The 27749-nt window shown below is 39.2% G+C and overlaps 1 protein-coding gene across 1 annotated transcript in view; it reads left to right on the top strand.

Moving 5' to 3' along the window:
* gucy1a2 (guanylate cyclase 1, soluble, alpha 2) overlaps positions 1-27749 on the top strand; it is a 40517-nt gene that overhangs the window by 768 nt on the left and 12000 nt on the right. Inside the window, exons 2-7 of the mRNA XM_034096774.2 lie at positions 7536-7597; positions 8505-8629; positions 10746-11662; positions 21188-21400; positions 22306-22578; positions 24181-24324. Coding sequence (XP_033952665.1) covers positions 7536-7597; positions 8505-8629; positions 10746-11662; positions 21188-21400; positions 22306-22578; positions 24181-24324 — 1734 coding nt within the window. The remainder of the gene's footprint in view (positions 1-7535; positions 7598-8504; positions 8630-10745; positions 11663-21187; positions 21401-22305; positions 22579-24180; positions 24325-27749) is intronic.

Here is a 27749-nt window from a genome sequence, read left to right on the forward strand (position 1 = left end):
ATCCACAATCCCAGACAATGTCTTTTTTCAATCAAATCTGACGTGTGCTATGCTGTCTATGAACAAAAAAAAAATCCTCTTTTCATCCATCCTTCTGAAAGCCTGAATCATCTGGCAGATTATATAATAAATGTGTTGTTGTGAGGGAGAGAGAGAGAGATGCCCATGCTCTGTCTGTATATGGAGGAGTGTGACAAGTGAGCCAGTTTGTGTCTCTGTTGTATTACAGGCTGTAATGTAATAAAGAAGCTACTAGAATTGAGCACGATTGAGATGGATGACGTGTGATTGGGGCATTTGCTATAGTTTAGTCAGTCATTTTGGGATTTAATTGCATGTCTGGTAATGTGGACCCTGTCATAGTTGGTCAAATTCAATTATTAACAAACGAATGTTAATCGGCATCAGGAAATGCTTTGGTGGCTTCAACTACAACAATCTAATTTATAGGTGATGTAATGTACATTGATTGACAAAGCAAACTTATTGTTTCCAACCCTGGCATTATCTGAGTCCTTTATAGTACGAACTATACTCAGGATGTGACAGGACATGACAATGACCCAGTTTAGATTGAACGGTGACATGAGACTTGCAGGAGTTTTAGATGAGTTTTGGATCTTATTCTCAGGGATTTAGCAAACAGTAAATTGATAAAGATAGAAAGCATTTCTCATTTTTTCTAATCTGGCAGTTTTGAGCTAACATGGTCTCAAGGTTTATTTATGTTGGTTCCCCGCATAATGAGGAGACTGCTGTGTTTTGCTCAAAACTATGAGGCTTTGGGAACTTGTTTCTCCAAATGCTCAGACTCTGTGGTCCCATCCCTGGGAGAAATACTGTAAATGTGGCAACAAAGTCTTTAAAGTAGAGCAGTGATTGTCAGCCTTTTTTTGCCGCCAAAGCACAACTTCACAAAAATACTGACATTCAATAGCACAGCTACAAATCTGAAGTTGGTGTATATTGGAGAGGACCACTAAGGGCCAACTTCAGCTCTCGGTTGTGCTTTTGTCACAGGGAAAGTGTAAATGACCAGGGTCTTTTTTCAGTGTTTAAAGGGTGTGTGTGTGTGTGTGTGTGTGTGTGTGTGTGTGTGTGTGTGTGTGTGTGTGTGTGTGTGTGTGTGTGTGTTAGGCTGGACTGTAAGAGCAGTAACCCTACATCAGTTTTCTCCTGAAGCATCTTAATGTTTATCCACTTTGCATTGTATTATGGCACCATACAAGAAAATACTGCTAATAGGAACATTAACCATGCAGCAAATAGACTAACAGAAACAAACATATCCTTTCTCTCACAACACACTGTTTATTAGCTGATGTGTTCTCTCTCCCACACAAACACAGCCCTCTCACACACACAGTGGCTGCGTGCAGTGGCAGTGTCTGTTGTTGACGGCAATGGACCGTGACAGAGAGAACAGAGCAAGCTCTCTGTGGTTGTCTTCACCCTGACCACTCTGACCCAGAAGCAAGAACACAAACACTAACACACACAAACAAATGTACATTTACATTGGGGCAAACATTCAATTTCTGTCTCTCTCCCACTCCCTCTCTCAGTTGCGTGTATACACATGAAAGGTGGCCATTAGCTTAGTGACCCATGATGCCGATCAAAGGCCATGAGTGTTGGCCACAAATATCAAGTGTGTGAGTGTGCATATGTGTGTCTTCTGGCAGGTCCACATCCCGATTATGTGGTCACATACTCACTATCAGAGACATGTTTCTAATTTTGCGCTTTCTATGATTTCACCTGTTGAATAATATTTAAAAATCCACAAAACACAGGTTTATCTCTGTTATATATTCAGTGGAATTATAGGGTTGGGGGGAAAATTGACTTTTTATCTCACATAAAAATCAATTCACAGACATCGCTCACTAGTCTTTTGTTTAAAGGAAGCATTTTTCTATTTTACAAGTTTCTGAGAAACATAAAGGCAGCTGGCCTTACTTGTCCATTTCATGTATGTACTAGTCAGAATTGAAAAAAAGAAAATTAAGAAAAAAACGTTTTTCACAAGTATTTCAAATTAATTTGTTATTAAACTGTTTCGATCTTTTCGTATTTCCTCCTATATTGGACAATTTCAATTCATGTTCCAAAAAGCATATAAATATAAAGGAAAAAGCCACAAAAATGTGTCCTAGCAGCAACCAATTTGTAAAACACGATTCCACCTTTATAATAACATAGCACACACAAATGTTTAGATCATGCATCTGTTTCAGCAGACACTTTTGTCAAGTGATTTAAAGTAAATGGATTCAACCTTTTCTCAGGCAAAGTGAGGGAGAAAACTGAACTAAGCATTTGGTCCAATCCTTAACATTAAGGTATTGAATATTTTACATATTCAGACCCAAATATTCACCCCTGCCATGCCCATGCCCTGGCTGTGTTACTGCTAACACTGCATTGCTTCACTGTTACATTATAGCTGAACTATTCTTAGGGACAGCCTGAAGAATCCTAATAGAAAGCAGATTGCTACAGAATTGTTTTCTTTGTACCTGCTTTATTACTTTCCACAGAGAGGCCTAATGCGTCTCATGCTGGGATTTATCTTGCGGGACTCATCTGGTTTATGAGATTCTATTTTCTTTAGTAGTGGTGGCAGCTCTCCAACTGTGCTGAAGCACCAGTACCCACTGTGATGTGACTGTACCACACCAGTACATGGAAATGGAAATTTGGAGGAGGAAGATGCAATAAAAGGAGGGAAAGGATGAATCACGTGGACAGAGAGGAAGGGCAGGTTCACAGACAGTAGAGAAGAGCATGATAGCTGGGAAAGAAAGTAATGCAGAGCAACAGAGCAAGAGGAATGGAGTGGGTATTGGTGAGATTCTGCTTCCCTCCCTAGGTAAAGAAACTGAGCAAACAAAAGAGACAAAGTAGCTTGGATAAAGACAACAGGGAAAGAGAGAAAGAGAGGGGAGAGTGTCTTAAGAGAGACATAAAGTTTGAGTTCAAACCCTAAACCTGTAATTTGGTTGGACGTTATTTCATCTTCATGGAGCATTTCGATTTCCCTTTCTTCATTTTGCATGCCTCTTCTCTTGGTTGCACACGGTCAACATTCAAATGCTTTATGGTCATTTGCAACATATATACGGCGTATTTGTTTCCAATGCAAATGTCAGTCTTCAGGATCTTCCAACAGTGCAGCATACAACATACTTAGAACAGAGTAAGCAAACCATCAAATATGATAAAACAGAATGTTAATGATATACTGTACAGAGGGACACCACCATAATTACATAATTATATTTAATATATATATTTATTCAGTGACATCAATACATTTAATTTAAAGGGGCCCTATTATGCTTTTGGGGATTACCCTTTCTCTTGTGTGTTACAAGGGTGTTTTTGCTTGTAAATGGTCTACAAATGCTAAAATCCCAAAGTTCCCTCCAGAGGGAGTTGCTCTCCCACACACTCCCCCTCTTCCTGAATCGCCTTAATTGGACCCCTTTTTTCCGGTACATAGTGATAACACTTTATAACACTTGCATTTATATCGGCTAGCGCTCCAACACATTGTTTGTGATAGGCTAAGCCAGTGGTTCTCAAACTTTTTCTGTCATTCCCCACTTTGAACAGGTGGGCCTTTTCAAGCCCCACCTGTTCCTCATCGCTCCAATAAAATGGTAGGCCAAGCTTAAAATTGTCAAATGTATCGTTCTATAACAGGGGTCTCCAACTTTTTTTAGGATGAGGGTTACTTTCAAAAAATAAAACAAGTCGTGAGCTACTTTTACTCCTCTTTTTTGTTTTTTTGCATATTTTAACATTATTATATGCTACCTTTAACCTTTGAGTGCTGTTTGGGTCTGTGGGACCCGTTTTCAGTGTTTACTAAAATAAAATGTATGCAATTTAATTATTTTAACCTGCTTTATTTGGTGGTGGACGTCACATCCTCGAGGGTCCGGGGGCATGCACCCCCAGGAAGGTTTTTTTTAAATGTTGAAGTTGAATGCATCAATCTGGTGCACTTTGAGCTAGGGCTGCTCAATTAAATCGTATTTTAATCGAAATTACAATTTTGGCTTGCAACGATTATGAAAACAACATAATCGAAATAAAACGATTTTATTTATTTTTTAAATAGGTTTTTCAGTTGAATTATACTTAAAGTTCAGGGTAATCAACTGTTAAAAACATACTTTTCAAATAATTTTCTTCAATAAATTGATGTTTTTCAAAGTAAATGGTTAATCGTTTTTAATAATTGTGATATCAATTATTGACCCAAATAATCGAGATTATGATTTTTGCCATAATCGAGCAGCCCTACTTTGAGCCCAACATGAATTTATGGATACAGCTCTCAACACTCAGATGAAAGGGAGCTGTATACTTTTCAATAATCCAAACATCTTTAGAATATGATCACAACAAATCATTTAAACTTGTTTATTCTTATCTTATGTTACCTAGTTAGCATTCTTTCTTTTTATTTATGCATATTTGACTAATCACTCCCCTTTTAAACTTTTTACTGTCCTATAGTACACATTGGAATGATTTATTACTTTATTTTGAACAACTTTATTAAATAGATAAAGGTGTGCTCTCTCTCTTGCTCTTGCGCTCTCTCGCTCCACATTGCTTTTCTTCCCGACTGCAACGCTGTTGTGTGTGTCTGTGAGAGCGTTTCACACGTGTGTATGAGAGATTTTTACCAGTGGCGAGCCTGTCTCTGAGGGCCTAAGATATTCTACAAAATAATATTTAAAAACATTAAAACAAATTATATTTTTCTTTATATATATTTTTTAAATATGTTTTTAGTAATATTTGTCAATAGTTTTACCAAAAATAATTTCTTTGGAAATAACATTTCCAAAGAAATAAATCCTTTGAATCTGCCTATTCAGTTTCTGTTTGAATGTGAAGGGTTAAATGAAAGAAGCTCCTCTCTGCGAGTCTGTGAAGACAGGAGCTGATTGGACGTCCAGCTATGAATTCACAGAGGGCCAACTATAGTAACTGAACGAGAGTAATGTCAAATGACAGTACAATTGACCAATCATATCTTCCCTCTAAATGGGTGGGCTTTATTATCGCGGACTTTATGACAAGTTCCGCCCGCTGTGAAACGTTTCTTGTTTCCATAGCAACAACAACTGTCAACAGCGTAAACTTGCCTTCAAAATAAAAGCATGCCAAATTACACTTAAGACATACAACTGCAACGAAAGTAACAAACACAATGCAATATCCTTTTCAATTTCAAAGAACACAAATTGGGTTATCTACAGGTGTTGTTTTGTGTGGTAGAGGGTCGCTTTTCATTGATACGTTTTGTACCCCGGGCGGTCCGTTGTTTTGATATTCCACCAGTGTATAAATAATAAATAAATGTGAAAAAAAAATTTAAAAATTTTTTTTGAATTTTTTTTTTAAATAATTTTTTTTTTATCACATCTCTGCGCCCCACTAGTGTGGCACGCCCCACACTTTGAGAAACGCTGGGCTAAGCGGTGGGACATGCAGTTGACCAATCACCAGAGACCACAGAGCAGACTGGGCTCTGGCTTCAGACAGAGGGTGAAAAGAGGGGCTGCAGCAAAGGCAGTATAAGGACAAATAAAGCCCTTTTTGAACATCAGAGCGTGTAATCTTGTCACAGTAGAAGAACAAAATACAATTGTGAAACCTGACAATGAGCACAATAGGGCCCCTTTAATACCATGTTTCTGTTGTACCATTTTATGTTTATATTGTCCTTTTCAAATCCTCCCAGTGTAGTGTGTGTTTTTAACAATCCATCCTAAGAACAAGGCAATCTGCTAGGTGTTAGCTGTCAAAGCAGTTGTGTGTGTGGCTGAGTGAGATCAATGTGTGATGGCTTATCGAGTTGTGTGTACAGTAAACATGCCAGCGATTGCAACAATGCCGACTAATGATGATGTATGTGTACAGTATGTTTGCACATGCGTGGCTGATAACAGGTAGTGCCTGTGTGTTTGGTCATATTGGAATATTGTGTGCGCACCCTGTAATGTGCATGTTCTGTGGTAAATGAGTAGCTGAATCAAGGACGCAATAGGAGGAGATTATCATGAGAAACACTGTTTCTGGTTTACACGTGCACACAGCGTGGGGGATGGGGTGATGTGGGGTTTTCCCTCATAAATACAAAGACTGTGAAAATAGCTCATCTTTCTCCTGCTGTTGCTGGGTTTACGACGACTAGCTAAAAGTGAACATATTTTTGTATCCTAAGACGTGGCTCTGACTGCAACATGATTCTCTGTTAGTGTTGTTGAGGATATGGGTATAAATACAGTGTAAAGAAAAATGAGTCAGCACTGAGAGAAGAGAAGCTCCAAACATTTGCAATACCATTGGTTAGCTACAATATGACGTCTATTTGTTATGTAACCTGATGGTGAAAAAAGCTACTTCATATTCACCTTTTGAAACATCTGCTGACTGACGCACATATTGCACACACACTCCTCTTTCTCCTTCATTTTTCACATGCCTAATGTTTTTGCATATGTGGGTATGTGTGTGTGTGTGTGTGCGTGTGTGTGTGTGTGTGTGTGTGTATGTGTGTATGTGTGTGTGTGTGTCTCTCTGTCTCCCTCTCCCTGTCTGTCCTCTACACACACATATACTCACACAAACTCTGTATCAGTCCGTAGTGGGCGGAGGCCTCAGAATGACCTCTCCAGCTGGCACACTGTGTTCCAGTATTGTCCCTATAGCCTTGCATTTAAAGCCGTATCACAGATTATCACATTTGACCCGCCTCTCCGAGCTTAGGCTGTCAGTACCACAAACTGCGCCATCTTCACACACACACACACACACACACACACACACACACACACACACACACACACACACACACACACACACACACACACACACACACACACACACACACACACACACACACACACGCACGCACGCACACGCACACAAACACAAACACACAAATTAGGATCTGTTTTGATGGGAGAAATTGATATTTTTCACTCGATGATTAGCAGAACTCAACAGTTTTATGTTAACAATTGTAAAATGTCTTATATGACACCAAAAATGTCAAATGAAATGGATGAAAGTAATCACAGATCGATAAATGGTTAATTTGTTGGTTTTTCTAAACTTTTAGTTTCCACAAGACATAGTCTTACAGAAATACCTTTTTCAGAGCAGATATCTTGTCTCAGTAAAGCCAAGGATCTACGAATAAAATGAACACTGCCTTTTCTCTATTCAGGTGTCCTAGTAAACCATGACAGTCGAACAGCATGCACATTATTAGAATCCTGAAACTGTAGCAGCTACATATTATCATTAACTTGATTATTTACACCTGTGTTCTTTCTGCTATGACATAAAAAAATGTTTTCTCTCAAGATGGTAATTCTGGTCCGCTCATATGTTCTGGGTGTGGAGTCAGGAATCAATAATAATTGCAAGTACAATATTGTTGCCTAAATGCACTCACAAATACACATATTCTCGTCTCATATCCTCACTTCTTCTTGCAGACACAGACTGTTCAGGAGGCTCTCCAGCGAACTCTACATTTCTACAGACAACAAGAAATCCGGTAAGGCTCTCCTCGCTTGCTGTCAGTCTCTCTTCCTGGTTTTCTTTCTAACTAACTCCCCCTCCTCAACCCATCAATCTTCAGTAGACACTCTCTGTCTACCTGCTGCCTGTTCTTGTGTCCTGAGAATACATTTTCCTCCTCCTTTGCCCTTACTTTTCTGCTTCTGCCTGTCTTTCTGTCACACACCTGTTCAGTTACTGTGAACAAAATCAACCCATAAGCAAATCATATCTGTTCTGTTGGAAAGAACATATAGTAACGGCGCAAAGGTTAGAAATGATGTGTGTGACTAGAGGGTTTCTGGTCTAATTCTCAGACTGCGACAAATCTGTGTGGGAAGTACAGAGCATCACTTCCTCTCTTATTACTTCTGTGGGGGTGACCTTGAGCTAATTTCCCTGTCCAGCTTTTTCGATGGATCTGCTCAACGACAAACACATTTGAACCTACACAGGCTAATTCAAGTGTCCGATTACTCAAATCATAATCATTTATACATTATATTTCACATAACCATAATGGTATCTGTCCATGAGTTTTCCCACCACCCTCACCAAATGGATTTTATTTCAAATGTGTATGTTGAAAATCTCCCTGTACAGGTACATGGCTTTAGAAATGTTCAGCTGCCATTACAGAAAACATCTCAAGTCATGTTAACCTTTCAGAATAACCCAGACATGTCAAGAGTTGTTTTTACTGAACAAATACCTAAAGAACTGGTGACAGCACAGTTTGTGGTAAATCAAATTAAAGTGGTAAACAATCCAATGTCTTCTGGCACAAAAACACGCAAAAGAGCGTCCCTGATGGATGTTTATTAGCTTCTCATTACTTTATTAAACCTTATATTTGGTGATCTCATGGCTAATACCCTCAGGGTGTTTTTTTTGGTCTTTGACAGGTGTCAGGAAGTTGGCAGTGAGGAGAGACAGAAAGAGAGGAGAGATGAGAAGTGCCCATTCTTAGAAAATTCAGGTTCGGAAGAAGATGTCCTACAAATCCTGCAGTACATGGCCACCATACTGGGTAAGTAGTGAAATAGAGGAACATGTGCATGTCTTATTGTGAGCTTGACATTGAGACTTAATGCATGTGTGTGTGTTTGGCATCCTCTGCAAATAAGTAGATTTGGTAATGAGTGTGTGTACATATTTAGTATATCGTTTTCATCCCTTTGTAACTGTGTTCTTTTTAGTTGTGTTGCTTTGGATGGATTTTACTGTGTTGTATTTATCATATGTCAAGACACATAGACATAGACAATGCTTCCTTTCTTTCCCCCCATCCACACCCTTCAGTATTAGTATGGTGTTTGTGATGGGGGGGGGGGGGGGGGGGGTGCACACCTACACAATTAAACAGAGCCATCCTCAAAAGGCACAACCTCTAAAACACACAGTAGACCTTTTATATTAAATAGGGAAATACAGAAACAAATATCCACAGTATCCTGGCCAAGGCAGTGCACATGCAGACACAAATACACAGCTATTTACATATGCAAAAACACTTGTCTCTAAGGCCTCCCATGAAAACAAACACACACACACACACACACACACACACACACACACACACACACACACACACACACACACACACACACACACACACACACACACACACACACACACACACACACACACGCACGCGCGCGCGCGCGCGCACACACACACACACACACACACACACACACACACACACACACACAAAAACAAACACACACTGTCCTTGAGTCATCTTCTTATCTGTCTTTATCTGTCTCTTTTGTCAGCTCTCCGACCATGCTTGCAGTCTATGTGTAGTTATAGCACCTGTTTGGCTGCAACTTGGTACACAATGTTTATCTGATACAGCCCTCCATGTGCGTTAGATCAGTCCTCACTATTTGCAGTTTATCTATTTATCAATCCATGTTATGCCGCTTATCTGAATGTGAGTCATGGGGGCAGAAGGCTAAGCAAGAAATCCAGAAATCCAGTATTTCTCTCCGGTCTTCCGTCTCTTCCCCTGGGATTCTGAGGTGTTCCCTGGCTAGATGCGATATCTAATCCCTGCAGAATCTTATCGATCTGCCGGGGCTTGCCCTCCCACTTTGATGTGCCTGAAATACATCCACATGGAGGCGTGAAAGGAGGCCTCGCTGCCAATAATGCCGTCTGTGCCCAAACCACCTCACCTGACTCTGAGAATTAGCCTTTTCTCCTAAAGGTTGAGTCATAGCAGGCACAGATACATTCTTACATTCCCGTTTGACCTCTCTCTACACACTGTGTCATGATAAACTGATCTGATTTCATGAGTTCAGTTTTTAAAATACACATAATGTGTCTTTTAGCTGGTGAAGTGACATTTTAGAGGAGCAGTGAGCTTTTTACAGGGTTTGGCCCTTTGGTCACTGCGACACAAACTAATCACATTAACACACATGCAGATTTGTGCATGTCAAAGTCATTTTTGATGTGTCGAACATTTTACCATAAATGATCTGATAACGTTTAACAAATGTTGTCTTCAGTATCATTGTCACTCTTTTGCAGTTATTTTTTTACAAGCCTATATAGTTGTTCCTTTTTATGTCCTTATTCATTATTTCTTTGAATGAAGTAAACCATTTTTGGCACATTTTGGGATTTTTATATTTGTGATATCAGGTTTTGTTTATTCCAAATGTCAATTTGAATTTAGCTTTAATCCTTTAATCCTATTTCTTTCTCATTATTCAGTTAGTAGGCATGTGACATGATTATTTTATCTTATCAATATTCATTATTTTAGCAACGCTTTGATGTTTGTTTACTCTTAACACTGTTCTGTGTTTGATAAGCTCACAATTAATATGCTGAATTTAAATTGTTGTCAAAACATATAATTGAGCACAGGCAGCTCTTACTCAAAACTATTATACAATATTGCAATATTTGCAATAATTGCAATATTATGCAATTCTGCCTGCTGCTTAATGACATGTCAAGCACATTTCTCATGTCAATTTGCAGGTATTTGAGTGTAGTTATCTGGATGTGTGTATGGAGGCATGTTAGGTGTATTGTTGATAGTGTGTGTGTGTATTCTGTATTATTTGTGGATAGTTTGTCTGTGTATTCTGTATCGCTGACATTGTGTTTTCTTTCTGTCGCAGGCATACCATTCTGTGAGCTGCGAGAGCATTTCGGAGAGGAGTTCTTTGGCCTCTGCTTTGAAGAAAATGAACGAGTGCTTCGGGCTGTAGGCGGCAACCTCCAGGACTTCTTCAACGGCTTTGATGCCATCTTGGAACACATCCGCACCTCCACGGGTCGCCGGGCCTCATCTGAGAGCCCTTCTTTCCAGTGCAAGGACCCCTATGAGGAGGAGACAGGGAGAAAACAATTGGACAAAGTTGGAGAGCGAGGAGAAACGGATGGAAGAGGGAAGGAGTTGCTTCTTCACTGTTTCAACCCGGGCCCTGTGGTTGGATTGGTCATGCCAGGGTTCATCAGAGCTGTTGCCAGGCGGATCTTTTATTCAGAAGTTGAGGTGGAAGAGGTGCCTCCTCTAACTCCCTTATTGCCCAATGAAGATACAGAACACACAGACGGTGACTCCACAACCCCAACCCCGACCCCGACTGTGTCCCCCACCGCCTCACCCTCGTCATCCCCGTCCCCTCCCTCTCCTTTCCAAACCTCTGTTCCCACAGTTTGCTTGTCCTTCCAAATCCAGGAGACAAGCCCTCCTTCCCTCCCCTCCCTCCCAAATTCTGTGCCGGTGTGCACTAAACGCCCCCTCCTCCCACTCTCCACCAATCCCAGCGATCTGCGCATCGGCCTGGCCACGTTTTGCCGTGCCTTTCCGTTTCACCTCGTCCTGGGGCCTCGCATGGAGCTACTGCAGCTCGGAGAAGGATTGAGGAAACAGGCTCGCATTGAGCCGCACCGGTGCCACGCGTTCAGGGACTGTTTTGAGATTGTCTCACCCAAGATGGAGCCTTCGTTCAAGGGCATCCTGCTGAGGCTTGCATCCCCGTTTACCATCCGCACCAGGCCTGATATCACACAGTCTGGCACCAAGGAGAAGGTAATACTATCATATATAACAGATGACACTTTTACTCAAATCCTACTTTTATTGCAGATTTAGTTAGTTGGTGACTGCATTTTTGTTTCCCAATGTAAATGTTAAGGCTGTTGGTATGTTGTTTTATATTTATCCAACAAAACTAACTCCATCACAGTCAAGTAAAGAACTTTTTGTACTGTGAAATGTGTACAATAATCAACATCTCTCTTTAATTAATTCTTTAAATTGTTTGTTTCTGAAACAGGTGGAGCACAAGAAGGCCACACTTTCCTTTCATTTCCAGTTTGTTATATAATGTTTCTATCAGATTCAAGACAGAGTGTCTGGGTTTGGCATAATTACAAATATAATTTATTTGCCCTAGTTCTTGGTCTTGTAGGCAGGGAAGCGTTGTTGTTGCATACAATTTGTTTGGGTTTACCTTCTTAAAAACAAAAAAAAGCAAAAAAGATAATTAGATTGTTGATGAAATGGTGTCCACACTGACTGTCTTTACTTGTCATTCCAACACATGCAGCACCACACCACGGCCCTGGATGTTTTTGCTTTGCAGGAATGAGTTTAAATTAGTTTTAATTTGCCAGACACAATTAATCAATCAGTGTTGAATGCTATATCTAGTTCTTTATTAGTTGGATGGTCCCCGCAGGCTGCCAGTGTCAGTCCCAAACACCCCGATGCTAAATAGAACTGACAAGGCAAAGAAGGGTTCAGCCACAGTGAGGTGATGTGTGTTTGTTTGCTTGTTTATAAATGGGTGAGGCTTAGGTAGCACACATATGCGTATTATTGTATTGGAAAGTAAGTATGAAAGTGAGTATCCTCCTCTAAGATACAAGCTAGTTTCTAATAGTTTTGGTTACAAATTGAAGCAGTACATGTACTGAGGACACACTGATAGGGACATCGCATGGATGGTTCTGGTGAAATGGTGTTGTATATTGCAGAACCACCTTCATACTCAAATGGCAATGCTAGTGGGTGTTGAGCTGTTGAGTGTTCATGTCCAGTATAAGCTGCTACACACTCTCCCCAGGACAAAAAACGAACAAAGCAAACAATCAATATATTAAAAGTCAGTTTATCGATAATTTTGAAGGGCATGTTTTGTTCCAATGAGACATTCATGGAAATGTAGGGGTCCAAATGACACGGGCATATCAAATGTATTTCTATCAAAGAGTACTCCAATGCTTGCTAGCATTTGTGGATGCTAGTGCCAATGACAGCTTTCAGCCTTAAGTTAAAAACGGTTCCTCTCAGTTGTACTTTGTGGTTGTTGAGGCTTTTGAAGATTTGTTTAAATATCGCTGTTTTTCTACTTCTTGTGATCTTAGTGGTGTCTTGTCTAGCTGGAGGCTGATCATGTGAGATGAGATAAAGATTTAACCCTGTTTTGTCTGCTCTGGTAGGCAAAGCATCAATATGAGGCACAAGGCGGGTGACTATAAGTGACATATGAATTGGAGGGTATGAAGGTAAATCATTATTCTTTACTTTTACTCGTCTCATATTTTTTTAACATCTGTGCCATTTCACATTGGTGTGAAACTGGCCCAGCGAATGGAGAGAATATTTCTGAACGTCATGTAGTTTCATACAGAGTGGTACAATGGGAATAAACTGCACCACAGATCTGCAGCCAAAGGCAGATGGTGCAGTTAAAAGTCTTGTCCTGTGTCAAGTTTTCCTCTCATAGCCATGTTTGCACTCGTGTCTTCTTTGGCACATACATATATCCCACTTACAAATTCACATGGTGGCACACAAACAAGGTAGAACACATTTCTAAACAACCCTCATACAAGTATTATTTTCACATATTGTAAAGTATTTTTTTAGTTTGTTGCCAGATGCAGGATGATAGGAGGGTTTAATTTCAATTCATATCATTTCAATGCCTTAGAGAGAGTTGTCTATGTCCAGGATTATAGAGGGCAAAACATCTTTGAGAATTATTCACAGTTGTTAATATAGTAAAAGTGGTAGTAGGTGTGTAAAAGCTGAACGTGTCTGTATACCACAAAAGTGAATCCCTTATTGTGGCTCTTCTCATAAAAGTAGTTTGTACTGCAGTATGAAGGCTATAGTGTTTCAACTTTATGTACACAGAGATCTAATTGGATAATTTCGGTTTTGCATTGGGCAAATGAACCAATCCCGGGATTTAGTGCATTTTATCCGAACATATTACTAATCAAACCGAAATGTGTGCGTATACCAGGGTGTCAAACTCAATTTCATTCATTCATTAGCATTATGGTTGCACTCAAAGGGCCGGTTGTAACTATATAAATATACATATATAAATACATAATATATATGAAATAATGTATTATATTATATTATTGCCTCTGCATTGGATTTGTATTGGATAGGATAATAACTTGTAACATGTAACCATATAATAAGTGTATGCAAGCTCTTGCGGGCCACATCAAATGAAGTTGCGGGCCGGATTTGGCCCCCGGCCCTTGAGTTTGACACCCCTGGCGTATACGATGCCCACAGTCATCAAGCCCTCGAAAGTATCTGCAGGATTCCACTTTTCAGAGTCGAGCCTCGAGGATCATTAAAATACACTTTTTTTTCTCTCCCTCTTGTAAATTCAGACATTAATTATTTTAAACAGCGGTTTACATTTCTCAAAAGTAGAATTCTTAAAACAGTGATTTATTTTGTCCTCGATTATAGCTGCTTTGTTCAGCACTGTTAGCAATACACTTGAATAAAGTCACAGGGATATGATCACTCACAAATCCCAATGTCAGTAAATACAGGTTATGATGCAAAACTATCATGAAATTATAAATAAAATATATTAAAAATCACAAATTAATAACATCAACACAGAACATATATGGTCACAACTTTTATTTTGTATTTGCTTTTGGATTCATCAATAATATCAACTGCATCACTGTTGTCTCAATAATCAGAATATAATGTGTTTGTGGCTATTAACACTTTAGAATCATAAAAAAAGATAATGTATTTACCTTTGACTATTTATTTAAAGTTTTGGACATGCAAATACATTACTGACAGGAAGTTTAATCAGCCGATTGTACTTGAGCTCAAGGTTAGCTGAAGTATCCCTGTTCTGGTTCTGTGTGGTGGACTTATAATCTTTCTCATCTCTCCATCCACAGTTACTTTATCCTATTCTTGCTGTTTTCAGTTATTTGCGGCAACTGCCCTTTCTTTTCTCTCTCAGACCTGGCATTGCTGAAGTTTAAGTCCGCCTCCAAGCTCCAAAACGTCCAACTTGGCAGATTTGTGTTGCATTTATGGAGCAGCAGGGCTTTTTTTTTTTTTACGTATGCTATATGAGTCTTTTGTCACCTGGTCAGCAAAGTAGAACAAAGGGAGAGAAAAAGAGAAGGATGCGCTGACCTTTTCACGACAAAGGGCAGCAAGAGAAGGCGACAGGCCAAGGTAAAGAGGCCACAAAAGAGCACTCCACTTCACTGCACCGTGTGTGTGTTTGAATGGCCTCTAGTGGGTTTTCAGTTTGACTTCTCTCCTGTCTTTGCCCAGGGACATGGCTTGTACAAAAGACATCCAGAGAAAGACCTACTGAAAAGGTCAAGTCGCCACTCTCTCTGTCTCTCTATTTAGTGTGAGCGGTGGTCAGCGCAGGAGTGAACACAGGTTGCAGTGTCAAACAAAGGTTAGACTTGCCTCTAGTTGGATTGGCTAGACTATGTTGTTGCAATATTTAGCATAATGCCTCGGAGTTTAAAAATGCATTTCTTACATTTTATTTTTTTTAAATTTTTTAATTTTAAATTTTTAAATTGTACGGTGTCCTTGGGTGTCATGAAAGGCGCCTACAAATAACATTTATTATTATTATTATTATTATTATTATTATTATTATTATTATTATTATTATTATTATTATTATTAAAGTAAATGCATGCAAAGGTAGTTTGATGCCATTTCTGTTCATTTTACTTAGAGGCTTAGCAGATGTTTTCTTTCTCTTAAAAAGAACAGGATGAATAAGAGAGATAATTCATGCATCACAACACCTGCCCACTGTAGTGGTGCTGTTGCTGTGAACATCCACACGTTCCCAGACTCTCTGGGTCAAAGAGTCAACAGCGAAGTTAGGAGGAGTCATTTTCTTCTTATGTCCTGAATGTCTAAGTCTAAGATAACAGTATTTGTGCTGCAACCTAACCCAGCAGCTGTCTTAGCCTTAGCCAATACTTAGCAGTAGCTCAACAAAATGACATGTCCTGCTCTTTTCTCTGACATTTGTACCTGATGTAGTTAAAGGGGGAGGTTGAGGACAATTGGTCAAGGCTAAGGAGTACCAGCTCGAGAAACCATCAGGATGTTCAAATGTGCAATGTCATACTTGTTATTCTACAGATGCTTCTGTATTTGTTGGGGCTGGTGAATGAGGTGTGCATGTGTGCACCTGCGTGTCGGAGTACAAAGATAATCTTGACATTTAGTACCACCTTTGATCTGTTTCTAGATAAATTACTGCTGTGGTTTGTTTGTTCACTCGAAATGGCTTTGAAAATCACTGCCCTCTTTGTCTTCTCTTGATACATTTAAATGAAAAAAGGGTAAATGAAAATACAAAGGTGTCAGAAGATTGCTTTTTACTATGAAACAAAAAACATATTGTTTTCATTTTGTTGCATTTCAATCTATCATCTCCAATAATATTATTTTTGCATTAAAGGGAAAAGGAATCTATTTCTACTTCACGTAAAGCAGACTTTTTCTCAATTAACTGCATTAAAAAAAATACCTGTTTTAATTGTGGGCCGCCTTATTGTGTGTGACTTACTGGTTTCAGCGTAACGTGACTCAACCAGTCATATAGACAGATTAACTGTACCCAGTTGCGTTTAAACATTTGGCAGTCTTCACTTTTTTCCATTGCTTGCACGGATACTGCAGTATGACAGTTGCTGAGACTCAAAACTCCCTTTTAATATGAGTACAAAATCCATATTCTTCACAGGTTTCATCAAAAAAATGAAATAAGTAATACAATGTTTACATTCTCTGTGTGTGTTTGTGTTACTGAGAAAACAGGGGATGGCACACGCAGCCAGGGTCTGACAAGATAAGAGCTGTGTGTGTGTGTGTGTGTGTGTGTGTGTGTGTGTGTGTGTGTGCGTGTGCGTGTGCGTGGGTGTGTGAGAGAGAGAGAGAGGCTAACTCATTGACTCTTGTGGCGCTTTTCCACTAAGATGCTCGATGCTTGTTCATGCAAATGAGAGTGTGTTGACCTGCCACAGTCTGCTCACCAAAGTCAATCCATTAGCTGTCCGTTTTCACCTTTCCCTTTCCTTCTCTCCATCTCTTTCTCTCTTACTTCAAGTCTAGTGCGTTTCGTTTTTCTCTCCTGTCTCCCTCTCTCCTTCCTCTCCCTTTCTTTCTGCCTCTTTTTCCACCTGTGGCCCTTTCAGCTGTTTTTTATCCTTTCCCCTTCGTTCTCTCATTTTCATCAAACTACAATGGCGATAGCAACCTGAATCTGTGTAGAATTAAAAAAACACAATGTGCGCCTTTCTATCATTGGACATAACAATATTTAAATACAATTGTCCTGTTTAATACATAACTAAATCACGCATTAAGACAAAAAGCAAAAATATGCACACAGGGTAAATATGAGTCAGGTGTGACACAGCTTTTGATCAATGAATATTATATTGGTTCGTAATTGGGAGGCGAGGAAACACTTGCTATAATAGCAAACATACACTCCAAGAACAATTTATTATTTACAAAACAATGTGAAGTAAAATAAAAGATAGCTGTTATACAGTTGGAAATAACCTAATTTGCCAAATAAATATTTGTTGCCATTTGATTACCTTCAAACCAAATATCAATTGGCTTAGACAGGAAACCGGCGGTGCTTGCTTTTGGTAAACAGTCTAAGATGTTGTCAATTATTGATGCAGCTATGCACTGATAGCTGTGGAGATTTTTAATACGATTCAGAAGATTAGTCTTGTACAATTTAACGTTTATGTTTTGATCTTAAATGTGCATTTGATTATTGGTTTTGTGCAGAAAAATATAGTCTTACAAGTGTAATAGGGAAGGGATACTTCTGCTCACTGGGTATCTTCCAAGGCAGCTAAAACAAGAGTAAATTAAAAGATTATTCACATTTTGATGTTGATTTTTCTGAACCAATCTGTAAAAAACTAAATGTTTTTTTTAACGATTTCAGCTCCTTCAAATCTGTTTCCATGCCCTGATATATCGCATTATAAACATCTTGGCAACCATAGCTTATCTGAATTCTCAGAATTAACTAAATGTCCCTGTAATGACAATGCAGTGACCTTCAACAAGGGCTCAGAGCAAATGTGCAACACGCCACAAAGAACAATCATTACTACAAACGGTGTCGGACAAAACATACTGGCCTTTTCTTACAATTTGCTGAGTTTTTATCAGCTCGAATTGAAATAAATGGCATACCTTCTTTCTGCATCCCTAAAGGGATATAAGCATGCCTTTTTGCTTCTCCTTTCTGACTGATTTCATTGTGATTCTACTGTCTTCACCATTACTGTTCCCTTTTCCAGTGTTAGTCTTTGATCTATCCGTCCAGCTATTTCTACAATGCTATTAATTATCATTATCATGTTTTTATTTAGCCTTCCCCCCTCACTTTCTATCTCCATCCATCTCACCCCCTCCCCCGTCTTTCTGTGTTGCTTTCTTTCCTAACCACCATGTTCATTTTGCCCTTCCTTCCTCCTTCGTTCCCCTCACCTCCTCTTCTTCTGTGCTGTGATAACAGAGATGCAGGCAGAAGGAGAGGAGAGTGCTGAGTTAAACACAGACGCACAACTAGGCCAACACAACTGCCTCCAGGGATGTGTGTATATGTATGTGTGTGTGTGTGTGTCCATGTTTATTCGTATCTGTGCATCAGTTTGTTTGAGAGATTGTGACTGAGTAAGACAGAAAATGAGAGTGACAGAACAACATGGACAGACACAGAGAGACATCTGATAAGACCCTGCTAGAAGTATATCTATTGTACATGATTTAACCTTCATTGTGTAACCAGAACAACTCAATGAAACAGTTCCAGAACAAGTAAAAAGTTGCTGGCCGTGATGCTGCAATGCAGGGCTACCCACATCCAGGCATTCAGGGTGCATGTGTGTCAGGACACGGACTGAGTCTAGATTTCAAAGTGACCTTTTTTTAAGGTTAATTTAATTAAGAATTGTCCCAGCTGGTGCTTGTAAGGCTGAATTGCAGATGCCATTGCTTGAAGTAATCTGAATTGTAAAAAAAATCAATTCGATACGTTTAACTGTTTCAGTGTCATTTCAAAAAATGTCACGTGTATTTTGCTATCAGGTAAACACACTGAATATACATCTCTCAGATACATCCTTCCTGTAAATGAGTTGCAATCTATTTTCAACAATCTACATTGCCATCATCTTAAAGCATAACAAACTCTTTCAACGCAACACTCAATTGTTTTTTAAAATAGCTGAAATTATTATTTAATGGCGGAGGGATGTTGGGGGGATTGCATAAGTGTACATATGTATTAAAATGTATGGAATGGACGATGTTCATCAGCCCAACCCCAAATCACATGACTGTTTCTTAAACTCACACTGGACAATACCGCTACTGCTGTATTTGTGTGGCAGCGTGTGCAGATGTGTGGCCTACAGTAGGCAAAGCTGCTACAGTAATATAGAAGAACAGTGAAAGCTACACTACTAAATGTGTGTGTGTGTGTGTGTGTGTGTGTGTGTGTGTGTGTGTGTGTGTGTGTGTTTTGAGTATGTCAATCATAGTAACTGGATCACACTGTGTTGTGTTGCAGAGGATGGTGTGTCTTGATCTTGGACCCTGTGGATTGTAGGCTGCATATGTGCATGTATGTTTGGATGTATGTTGTTTATATGTATGAATGGCAGTGTTTCTGACAAACAGACAGGGCAGATGCAGTACGTGTGTGTCCCTTTTGGATGTATTCTGGTTGTGTGTGTATGTGTGTGTGTAGATGTAGACTGTATGTATTATGCAGACCTAAGAGAGCCTGGTGCTATAAATAAAACAGGGCTGCAGTGTGCTCACTGGCGGAATAATCTATCTGACACTATGGAGAAAGAGAGAGAGAGGTAGAAGTTATTGTAGAGACCAAGAGAAGAGCATAGAGGGAGGGAGGGACGAGCAGAAATAGAAGACAGGTGAAGATGCAGAGAAATGCAGAATGGGAAGAAACAGGGCCAATGTTTAAGCAGGTAAACAGGGAAGTAGTGAAATCAAAATGTGGCTTATCTACAGGGTTTCTTGTTTTTATACTCCTCACCTGTGTTAAGGACATTCTGCAGGACCTGCACATATTTGTCATAATGTTCAAGTGCTCGTGAGCAAAATGTCAAGAAGCCAATATCAGGCCTTTTCACAGAAATATCTGTAATTACATGACATGTTTGCTCATTGATTTGTGTTGTAAGTGCTCAAATATTTAAACACATAACATTTTATATTAGAGCAGCATTTGTTGTTCAAGGATATATAGACAAGCTGTTGAGGATTTAGTTATACAATAAAGATAGACTATGTGGGTCAAACCAGTGACATTATGATGATGACGGGATTGTCCGCTTAGTAACTAGGTCACCAGTTTACGCAGTTTTTAGAGTCTCTTTCCATAAAGTTCAATGTACTACATGCATATTGTATATTTTGCCTTGCCAAATGAAATTGACTGGCAACTAACTGTTATCTGCTGTTGCTTTAGTTATAATCTATGGTATGTACGAGCAAAACATGGTATGTGTGTATAAATGTACATGTATGTGTGCAGGCATTAATACATGCTTGTCAAATTTCTATGCATACATGCCTGCACACATACATGTACATTTATACACACATACCATGTTTTGCTCATACATACCATAGATTATAACTAAAGCAACAGCAGATAACAGTTAGTTGCCAGTCAATTTCATTCATTGATTGATGGATTATCTTCAGTATTCTTGTTAATGCATTTCTAAATGTAAAGTCGCTGCCACAATGTGACATTGAGATGTTTCCATGGACTTGCAAAGGTGCAGGAAGCTGGGAAATTATTACATAATAACTTAGATAATTATTCAAGAGGTAAAGTCTCTGTCAGGCAGCATCAATGAACAAAGCCATCCTGCTTGATTACCACTTTTATGTCGACCTTCATGTAAAGGGAAGTTACTGGACTAGTGCCAATTCAGGAAATCATAGTTTGTCAATTAGTGTCCTGGGTTGGAGCACATTGGTTCGAGGAAAAACAGTATCAGCTGGATTTGACGTCCATTGTAACGAGAGGACATCATTTCCTAATCTCACAATATGTCCTCTCCTGTGGCTCTGTACATATCATCAGGATTATTTGAGTTTTCACCTTCTCTGACTGAATATCTATAAAAAAGCTTTAAAAAAACACTTGTCAAACGTCCTAACTTTCTTAAAACACCTTTTCTTATCCTTTGCTCTGCCCTCCAGGTCATGGAGTTGAAGGGTCAAATGATCCATTTGCCCGAGTCCAGCTCCATGATGTTTCTGGGCTCGCCACGTGTCGACAAGTTGGAGGAGCTGATGGGCAGGGGTCTCCACTTGTCAGATATCCCCATCCATGATGCCACACGAGACGTTATCCTGGTGGGGGAGCAGGCCAAGGCCCAGGATGGCCTAAAGAAGAGGATGGACAAACTGAAGGTAAAGTGGTTGTTACTAGTAAACACTGGGTCCATTCTTAGTCACAGTGCCACTGAGAAAACGTTGACTTTATTAAAAAAAATAGGCTTTTATTTGTGGCTTCTTGTTGTAAAACTGACCTAAACAGGACCCACCTGCTTAAATTCGTTTAAAATGTTCTAATCTTCTAATTTACAAAAAGCAGGTGTTAGCTTCACAGCGCAGATAGTAGTAGGGGCTTTGATTCCTTACTAGCTTCTAATAGGCAACAACATACACTATTTATAATATTGTTTGCTATTAAGAAGATTTCTTGACTTGACTATTTGGCAACCAATCAACATGAGTAATGACAACCCTTGGTCTTGATCCTTGAGATAGTGAAAATACACAAAATATTCAGTATGTTGTTTGAGTCTGTGTTTCTGTTTCCCATCATGATGGCTGCGAGACAACTCACTGAAACATGTTAAATCCAGTGTCTCTGCTGACTGACTCAGTCATATTGGTTCGGAGGGAGCTGCTCCTGGGACTTGCTCTTATAATTTGCTTTCAAAGTACCCTTGAGAAAGTCTCGAGTCTTGACCCAATCTTTGCATCTGCTCGCTGCAATACTCTCTCTGCATCTACTCCTCTAGGCCACTGTTATAAATAGCTACATCTTGGTTGACTTGCCTGCTTGAACAATGGTTCAGCAATGCATCAGACAGATTTAGCATTCACAAGATCGCCCACGGACACAATTACACATATGCAGATTCACACAATCAAAAATAAATCAAATCAATACACAAATAAATGTACATGCACCAGCAGTTTTAATTTGGTGCAGTACTCCCACATCCCCTTCCTTATCCTTAGAGCCTTTATCAAAGCAAAGCACACAGAACAAAACCTTATCTCCTTATCTGCTTCTCTCCTCACAGGCCACGTTAGAGAAGACTCACCAGGCACTGGAGGAGGAAAAGAGGAGAACCGTGGATCTCCTTTATTCCATATTTCCGGGTGATGTGGCACAGAAACTGTGGCAGGGTCAGCCGGTGCCAGCACGCAAATTTGATGATGTGACCATGCTGTTCTCAGACATCGTGGGATTTACTGCCGTGTGTGCCCAGTGTACACCTATGCAGGTCATCTCAATGCTGAATGAGCTTTACACACGCTTCGACTACCAGTGTGGCATTCTGGATGTTTATAAGGTCAGTAGACAGAAATATCCACAATATCTTCTTTATATGATATAGGAATACCTAAGGGATAGGATGCTGGGACATTTGTTGAAACTGCAAAAGTGGGATAACAGAAAAATAATGTTATTGTGCAGAATCAGGTCATAATAAAACAATTAAAACTTCTTGAATGTCTCTCAGGAAATAGAGGCCACATTTACAGGCTCTTTAAAGGTTTACAAGTTACCACACCACCTGTGTGAACATGATATATTTGTGTGTCGACAAGTGTATACTCTACATGTTGGGTAGTGGTGAGTGGTGGTCTAATGGATAGTGGGCTGATGATCGGAAGGTTGTGAGTTCAAATCCCACCAGGAACACCAGTGAGTAAGGCACCTAGCCCTTAGTTACTCCAGGGAGAATGTCCCTGTAATCGGTAATTGTAAGTCGCTTTGGATAAAAGCGTCAGCTAAATGAAATGTAATGTATGCAGTGTTGATAGTGGTTATGCTTGTGTTATGGAAAAAAAGTAACCAATTAATGGCCAGTATGTTGGAGCCTAACAAAGATATGTCATCATTGTCCATCTGACAATGGCTTCTGGCCCAGTTACAGCCTTCACTCTCGTCAGCCATATTTCCTTCTTTTCATCCTTTCTTTCTATTTTCTGATCAGTATTTTTTCTTTTTTACTTGCCATCAACTTGACTCTGTATCTCTTTATCCTCAGTCACTGTGATAGCAACAAAAACATGCTTTTCCTCTTTGTTATTTCTCTTGTATCAGATGCCTAAAGGAGAAAGGAGGGCAGATACAGAGAGGAAGGCAGACAGATGGGGTGTATGTAACAGGGTTTATGGTATAGCAACTGAGGAGTGAGTGTGTATTTGTAAAAGAGATGCAGGAACAGGAGGATATGCTGAGAAGATTGAGGCACACATATGTTGCCATTGTCATGGTTACTGTCGAAATGATTTAGCCCGTGGCCGTCCTAAATGAGAACTGTTTGTCTCATCGTTTTTTTTCTTTCTCTCCTGCCTTTTCTTTCTCTCTTAAAGGATTTTGTTAACTGTCATGACACCAAGCTCACTCTGCTCTGGAAATATGGCAACACATCTGTGAAAGAGACACTATTTGCTTGCTTTATCAACAAATGTCCTGTGACAAAAATGTCTTTATTTGTTAGCATTTAAAAATTGCTATGTATTGCATCATTCAAGATGTCAAGCATGTCCTTCATGGTGTCCTACAAGTACACTAAACCTCATCGTAGAGCATTTAATAAAATACTGGTTAACTTGTAACTCTTAAAAGATAGTTAAAGCGTTTATGACATGATGGCTGCAATGGTTTCAAGAATGAATGGATGCTTGATTTGATATACTTGTGTTTTTAGGCCTCTCAGACTGGGTCAGAAGCAATGCAAGTTGCTGTAAGTGCTTTGCAGAGATCCACTCGAAACGTTCACCAAATCCTCTTGTGAATAATGTGGCCCAAGAGAGAGAAACTAACAGCAATACTGTAGGGCTTTTAATTTCTAATGTGGAGATGGCATAAGTGGTTGAATAACTTCTTGGTTTCACACATTAGCATATACTCACAGTTCCTGCCCTTCTTCCTCCTCTTACAGATCGAGACAATAGGCGATGCCTACTGTGTGGCGGGAGGACTTCACAAGAAGGTGGACAGTCACTCCAAGCCGATTGCACACATGGCCCTGAAGATGATGGAGCTTTCTGAAGAAGTGCTGACTCCTGATGGGAGACCTATCAAGGTGGGTTTTTATTATTATTTTAACAACACTGTGCTACTTGCAAACAGAAACTAGCCTGATATGCTTACATTTTTTCCTAATTATTCATATTTTCCTTCATTTGATTGCTTTGTTTTTTTATGCATTTCTTATTTGACTTTCTCCCTCTGTGCCATTTTATAATCAATTTTTATTTTTATCTTGCATGTTTTAATGTACTCCTTGTTTGTAGGCCATTTCTGGGCAATTCACTGTTTCCTACTTGCTTACATTTTCATTATAGTATGTTCTAGGACATTTTGCAAATATGAGTGTTTGCTTAATGGTGTCTGTACATTTCAAATGTAGATATAATTCAGGATTTATCTTTAATAAAAGGTAAATGTGTGTCCGACTGCTGTTGATCAACCAACTTAAGGCGGTGCGTAAAAGACACGTTTGCTTTGTTATTTTGTCAAAAATCAGCACCTGATTGTGATTGATGTTTTTTTTTAATTGAATAAAAACATTATTTTTAGCTTGTTTTTTTGTTGTGGCATTCCTAATCACCATGAAATGAACGCACAATCAATCTCTTGCTGAGATGAAAGACATGTTGTTTTGTCAGCAGTAGTTACTATATGACAGTTTTAAACAAGTCATTCAACTAAGACATTCAACAGGGTATTTGTTGTCTTGCTGTTGTTATGTTGTGTCACTGCTCATTTTTGCTGAAGCGTTATAAGCCTAGTATTATATTTATTTTGGTTTTATTTTATTCTGATACTTTCGCTATAAGAACACGAGCAATTAATGCATATGATTTTGCAACACTTTGTGAAACTGATGGAGACCAATTAAAAACATGTGATTGGGATCCACTGTGCATTGCTTGAAGAGTTAATTGGCATTCACCACATTTAAGCCAACCACAAAGGACTTTTTACCTAAAAGCAAGTGGAATTATCAGTATTGTCGCTTAGTGCTGAGCAGTTTCCTTCAATATTGTTCTTTAGGGTTAGGGCTATAGTCTAATATAGTGAAAAAGGTCGTTCCAGTCTGTTCCTTCTTTTTTGACATGTCTATAATTATGTTTCTGTTTATTTCCTTTGGTATATATTTGCACATTATAGACAATTCAGACTGCACACTGAAATTGAAGGTTGCAGCACTGACTTTATGTGCAGTTGTCATGGTGATAATGGGACGATGAATAATGTATAGGTACGAGGTTTCATTTGAGTGCTATCGAGATTACATATTTGTGTAGGCCAACCTGAAAGTAAACATTGTATCTGTTCCTTCGACACAAACCAATGTGATTTTATTTTAACACTTTCATATTTGAAAAGTGTATATAGTTAGCAAAAGTAAAAAGATAACTTTATTCTGCAAAAAAACTACCCCAAGGTCGCATGACGTCACCTGCAGCTGATAAAGTGAAATGTCTCATTGACAACTTTTTTTGCAACTTGTTTGCAAATGCCTTTTGAAAGACCTGTAAAGAATACAAATGTCTTTGGTGGAGTATTTTATGCTAGCTAAAGCTGAGAAGCGGCTTTCTGAATGTTTTGTACACAGATCTTTGACAATTAACGGACTTGTTCCATCAGAGCAGAGCAAATTAATCCAACCAAGCAATTTTTCACATCCACACAATTTTCACTCTTATTTGCAGTGAATCGCTGCATTGCAGAGCCTCTCTCGTGTCAGTGGATGTCTCTTAATGTAGATACACTTGTGTTTACACTCAGACTTAATTAGTGCCTATGTGGGCCATGTAGGTGTACTGTATGCATGTGATGTTTTGTTCTATTTATGTACCATATGCTTCTGAAGGGTGTATGTGGGTGTGTGTACAGTATGTGTGTGTGGGTTTCTCTATTACTCTTCTGTTTCTTTTTTTCCCTCTTTCTCCGCTTCATGTTGATGCACCGATTAAGCTGTGCTTACTGCATATTCACCTCACACAACCTCCTTAAGTCTGGTCGACAAATTGATTTATGTTATCCTCCCATTGAACAGTATACGTAGGATAAATAGTTATTTTGGTTTGTCTATCCCTCCTCACTTCATTTTGTTATGAACAAGAGTTATAGAGATATTCAGCACTTATGCATGATAAACACTGTTCAGTGAGTGCACTCAACTTCAGCCAATGTTGCACTGCTATGCAAACTAGCATGAGGCTGTGAGAGATAACTGAGAGACTATGCTTAGTGAGAGAACTGGAGAGAGTGATCCGGGGACACAGAGATAAATGTACAGCAGGAGTGAGATGTCAAGAGAGAAACACATGTAGAAACCCAGCAAACAGAGCTGTTTTTAACCGAATGTGTGCGTCCATTTCAGGCCAGTGGTATGATCTTCTTGCATGTGTGTGCTTGTCAGTATGAGTGGATGTATGAGTAGGTGAGTGGGTGTGGGTATTGGGGATGTAGTGCTTATATTGTCACTGCTAATAATAATGTGGGCACATTCAAATTCAATTCCAATCTGATTTATTTTTATGGCACCATGTCATACAAAAGCAGGGTATTTTACATACAACACAAGTGAACAGGCATATTATACACCATATATCAAGCATACAAGCATTCTTTAGTGTACAAAGTAAGGTATTTTGTTTGGGTTTTAAAAGTCTAATATGAGCAGACAAATTGTTCTATATCGTTTAGTTGAATCATACTAAATGCCATCACACTTGATTTAGAAAGAGCTTTCTAGGCACATGGAGGAGATTTCCATCTTGTACCCGGAGAGATCTGCCAGGGAATAACTGACAGCCTGTCGGAGATGTACTGTGGAGCTAGACCAGCTAGAGCATTCTAAACCAAAAGGAGGATTTAGAATTGTATAGAGAAAGCAAGTTAACCAATTAAGGCTTCGGAGGACGAGGGGTTGTTCTGATGTTTTTGTCCTGGTTGGAAGATAATTTGTAATCTCTAGGTTGTTTTATTTGAAAGACCCAAAAACAGAATTACAATATTCCAGCCTGCTCATAACAAACACATACTCTCCGAGTAAGTTTGGGATGAAAGTCTTGATTCTTTAAAATGTTTCTGGAAAAAAAGGCTACCTTGGTGATTCTGTTGATATGATACAAACATTACACGAGCAATATCTGAGCACACTGTTTTTAGAAATGGTCAGGGGCTCGTCATTCTAACCAACAGTGGCTGTCTTTTCCTGACCACATTTTCTACTCAGAGGTAATTGGTTTATCGGCAGATTCTTCTTTGCACTAAAAAAAACAAAAAAAACTTTTCTCTTGATTTGTTTACAGAATCCCCCCACCCATAATGAATATACAAATGTTTTCGTACACCTAATTTTTACCAATGAGAGATGGCTGGATACCACCTCTCTGTAATGCAACATATTTGAACAGCACAACGAAATGAATCCTCAAAAAATATAATTAAAGTTGGATCATCCATCCATCCATCCATCCATCTTCTCCCGCT

This window comes from Pseudochaenichthys georgianus, chromosome 13 (assembly GCF_902827115.2).
Source record: "Pseudochaenichthys georgianus chromosome 13, fPseGeo1.2, whole genome shotgun sequence".
NCBI lineage: Eukaryota > Metazoa > Chordata > Actinopteri > Perciformes > Channichthyidae > Pseudochaenichthys > Pseudochaenichthys georgianus.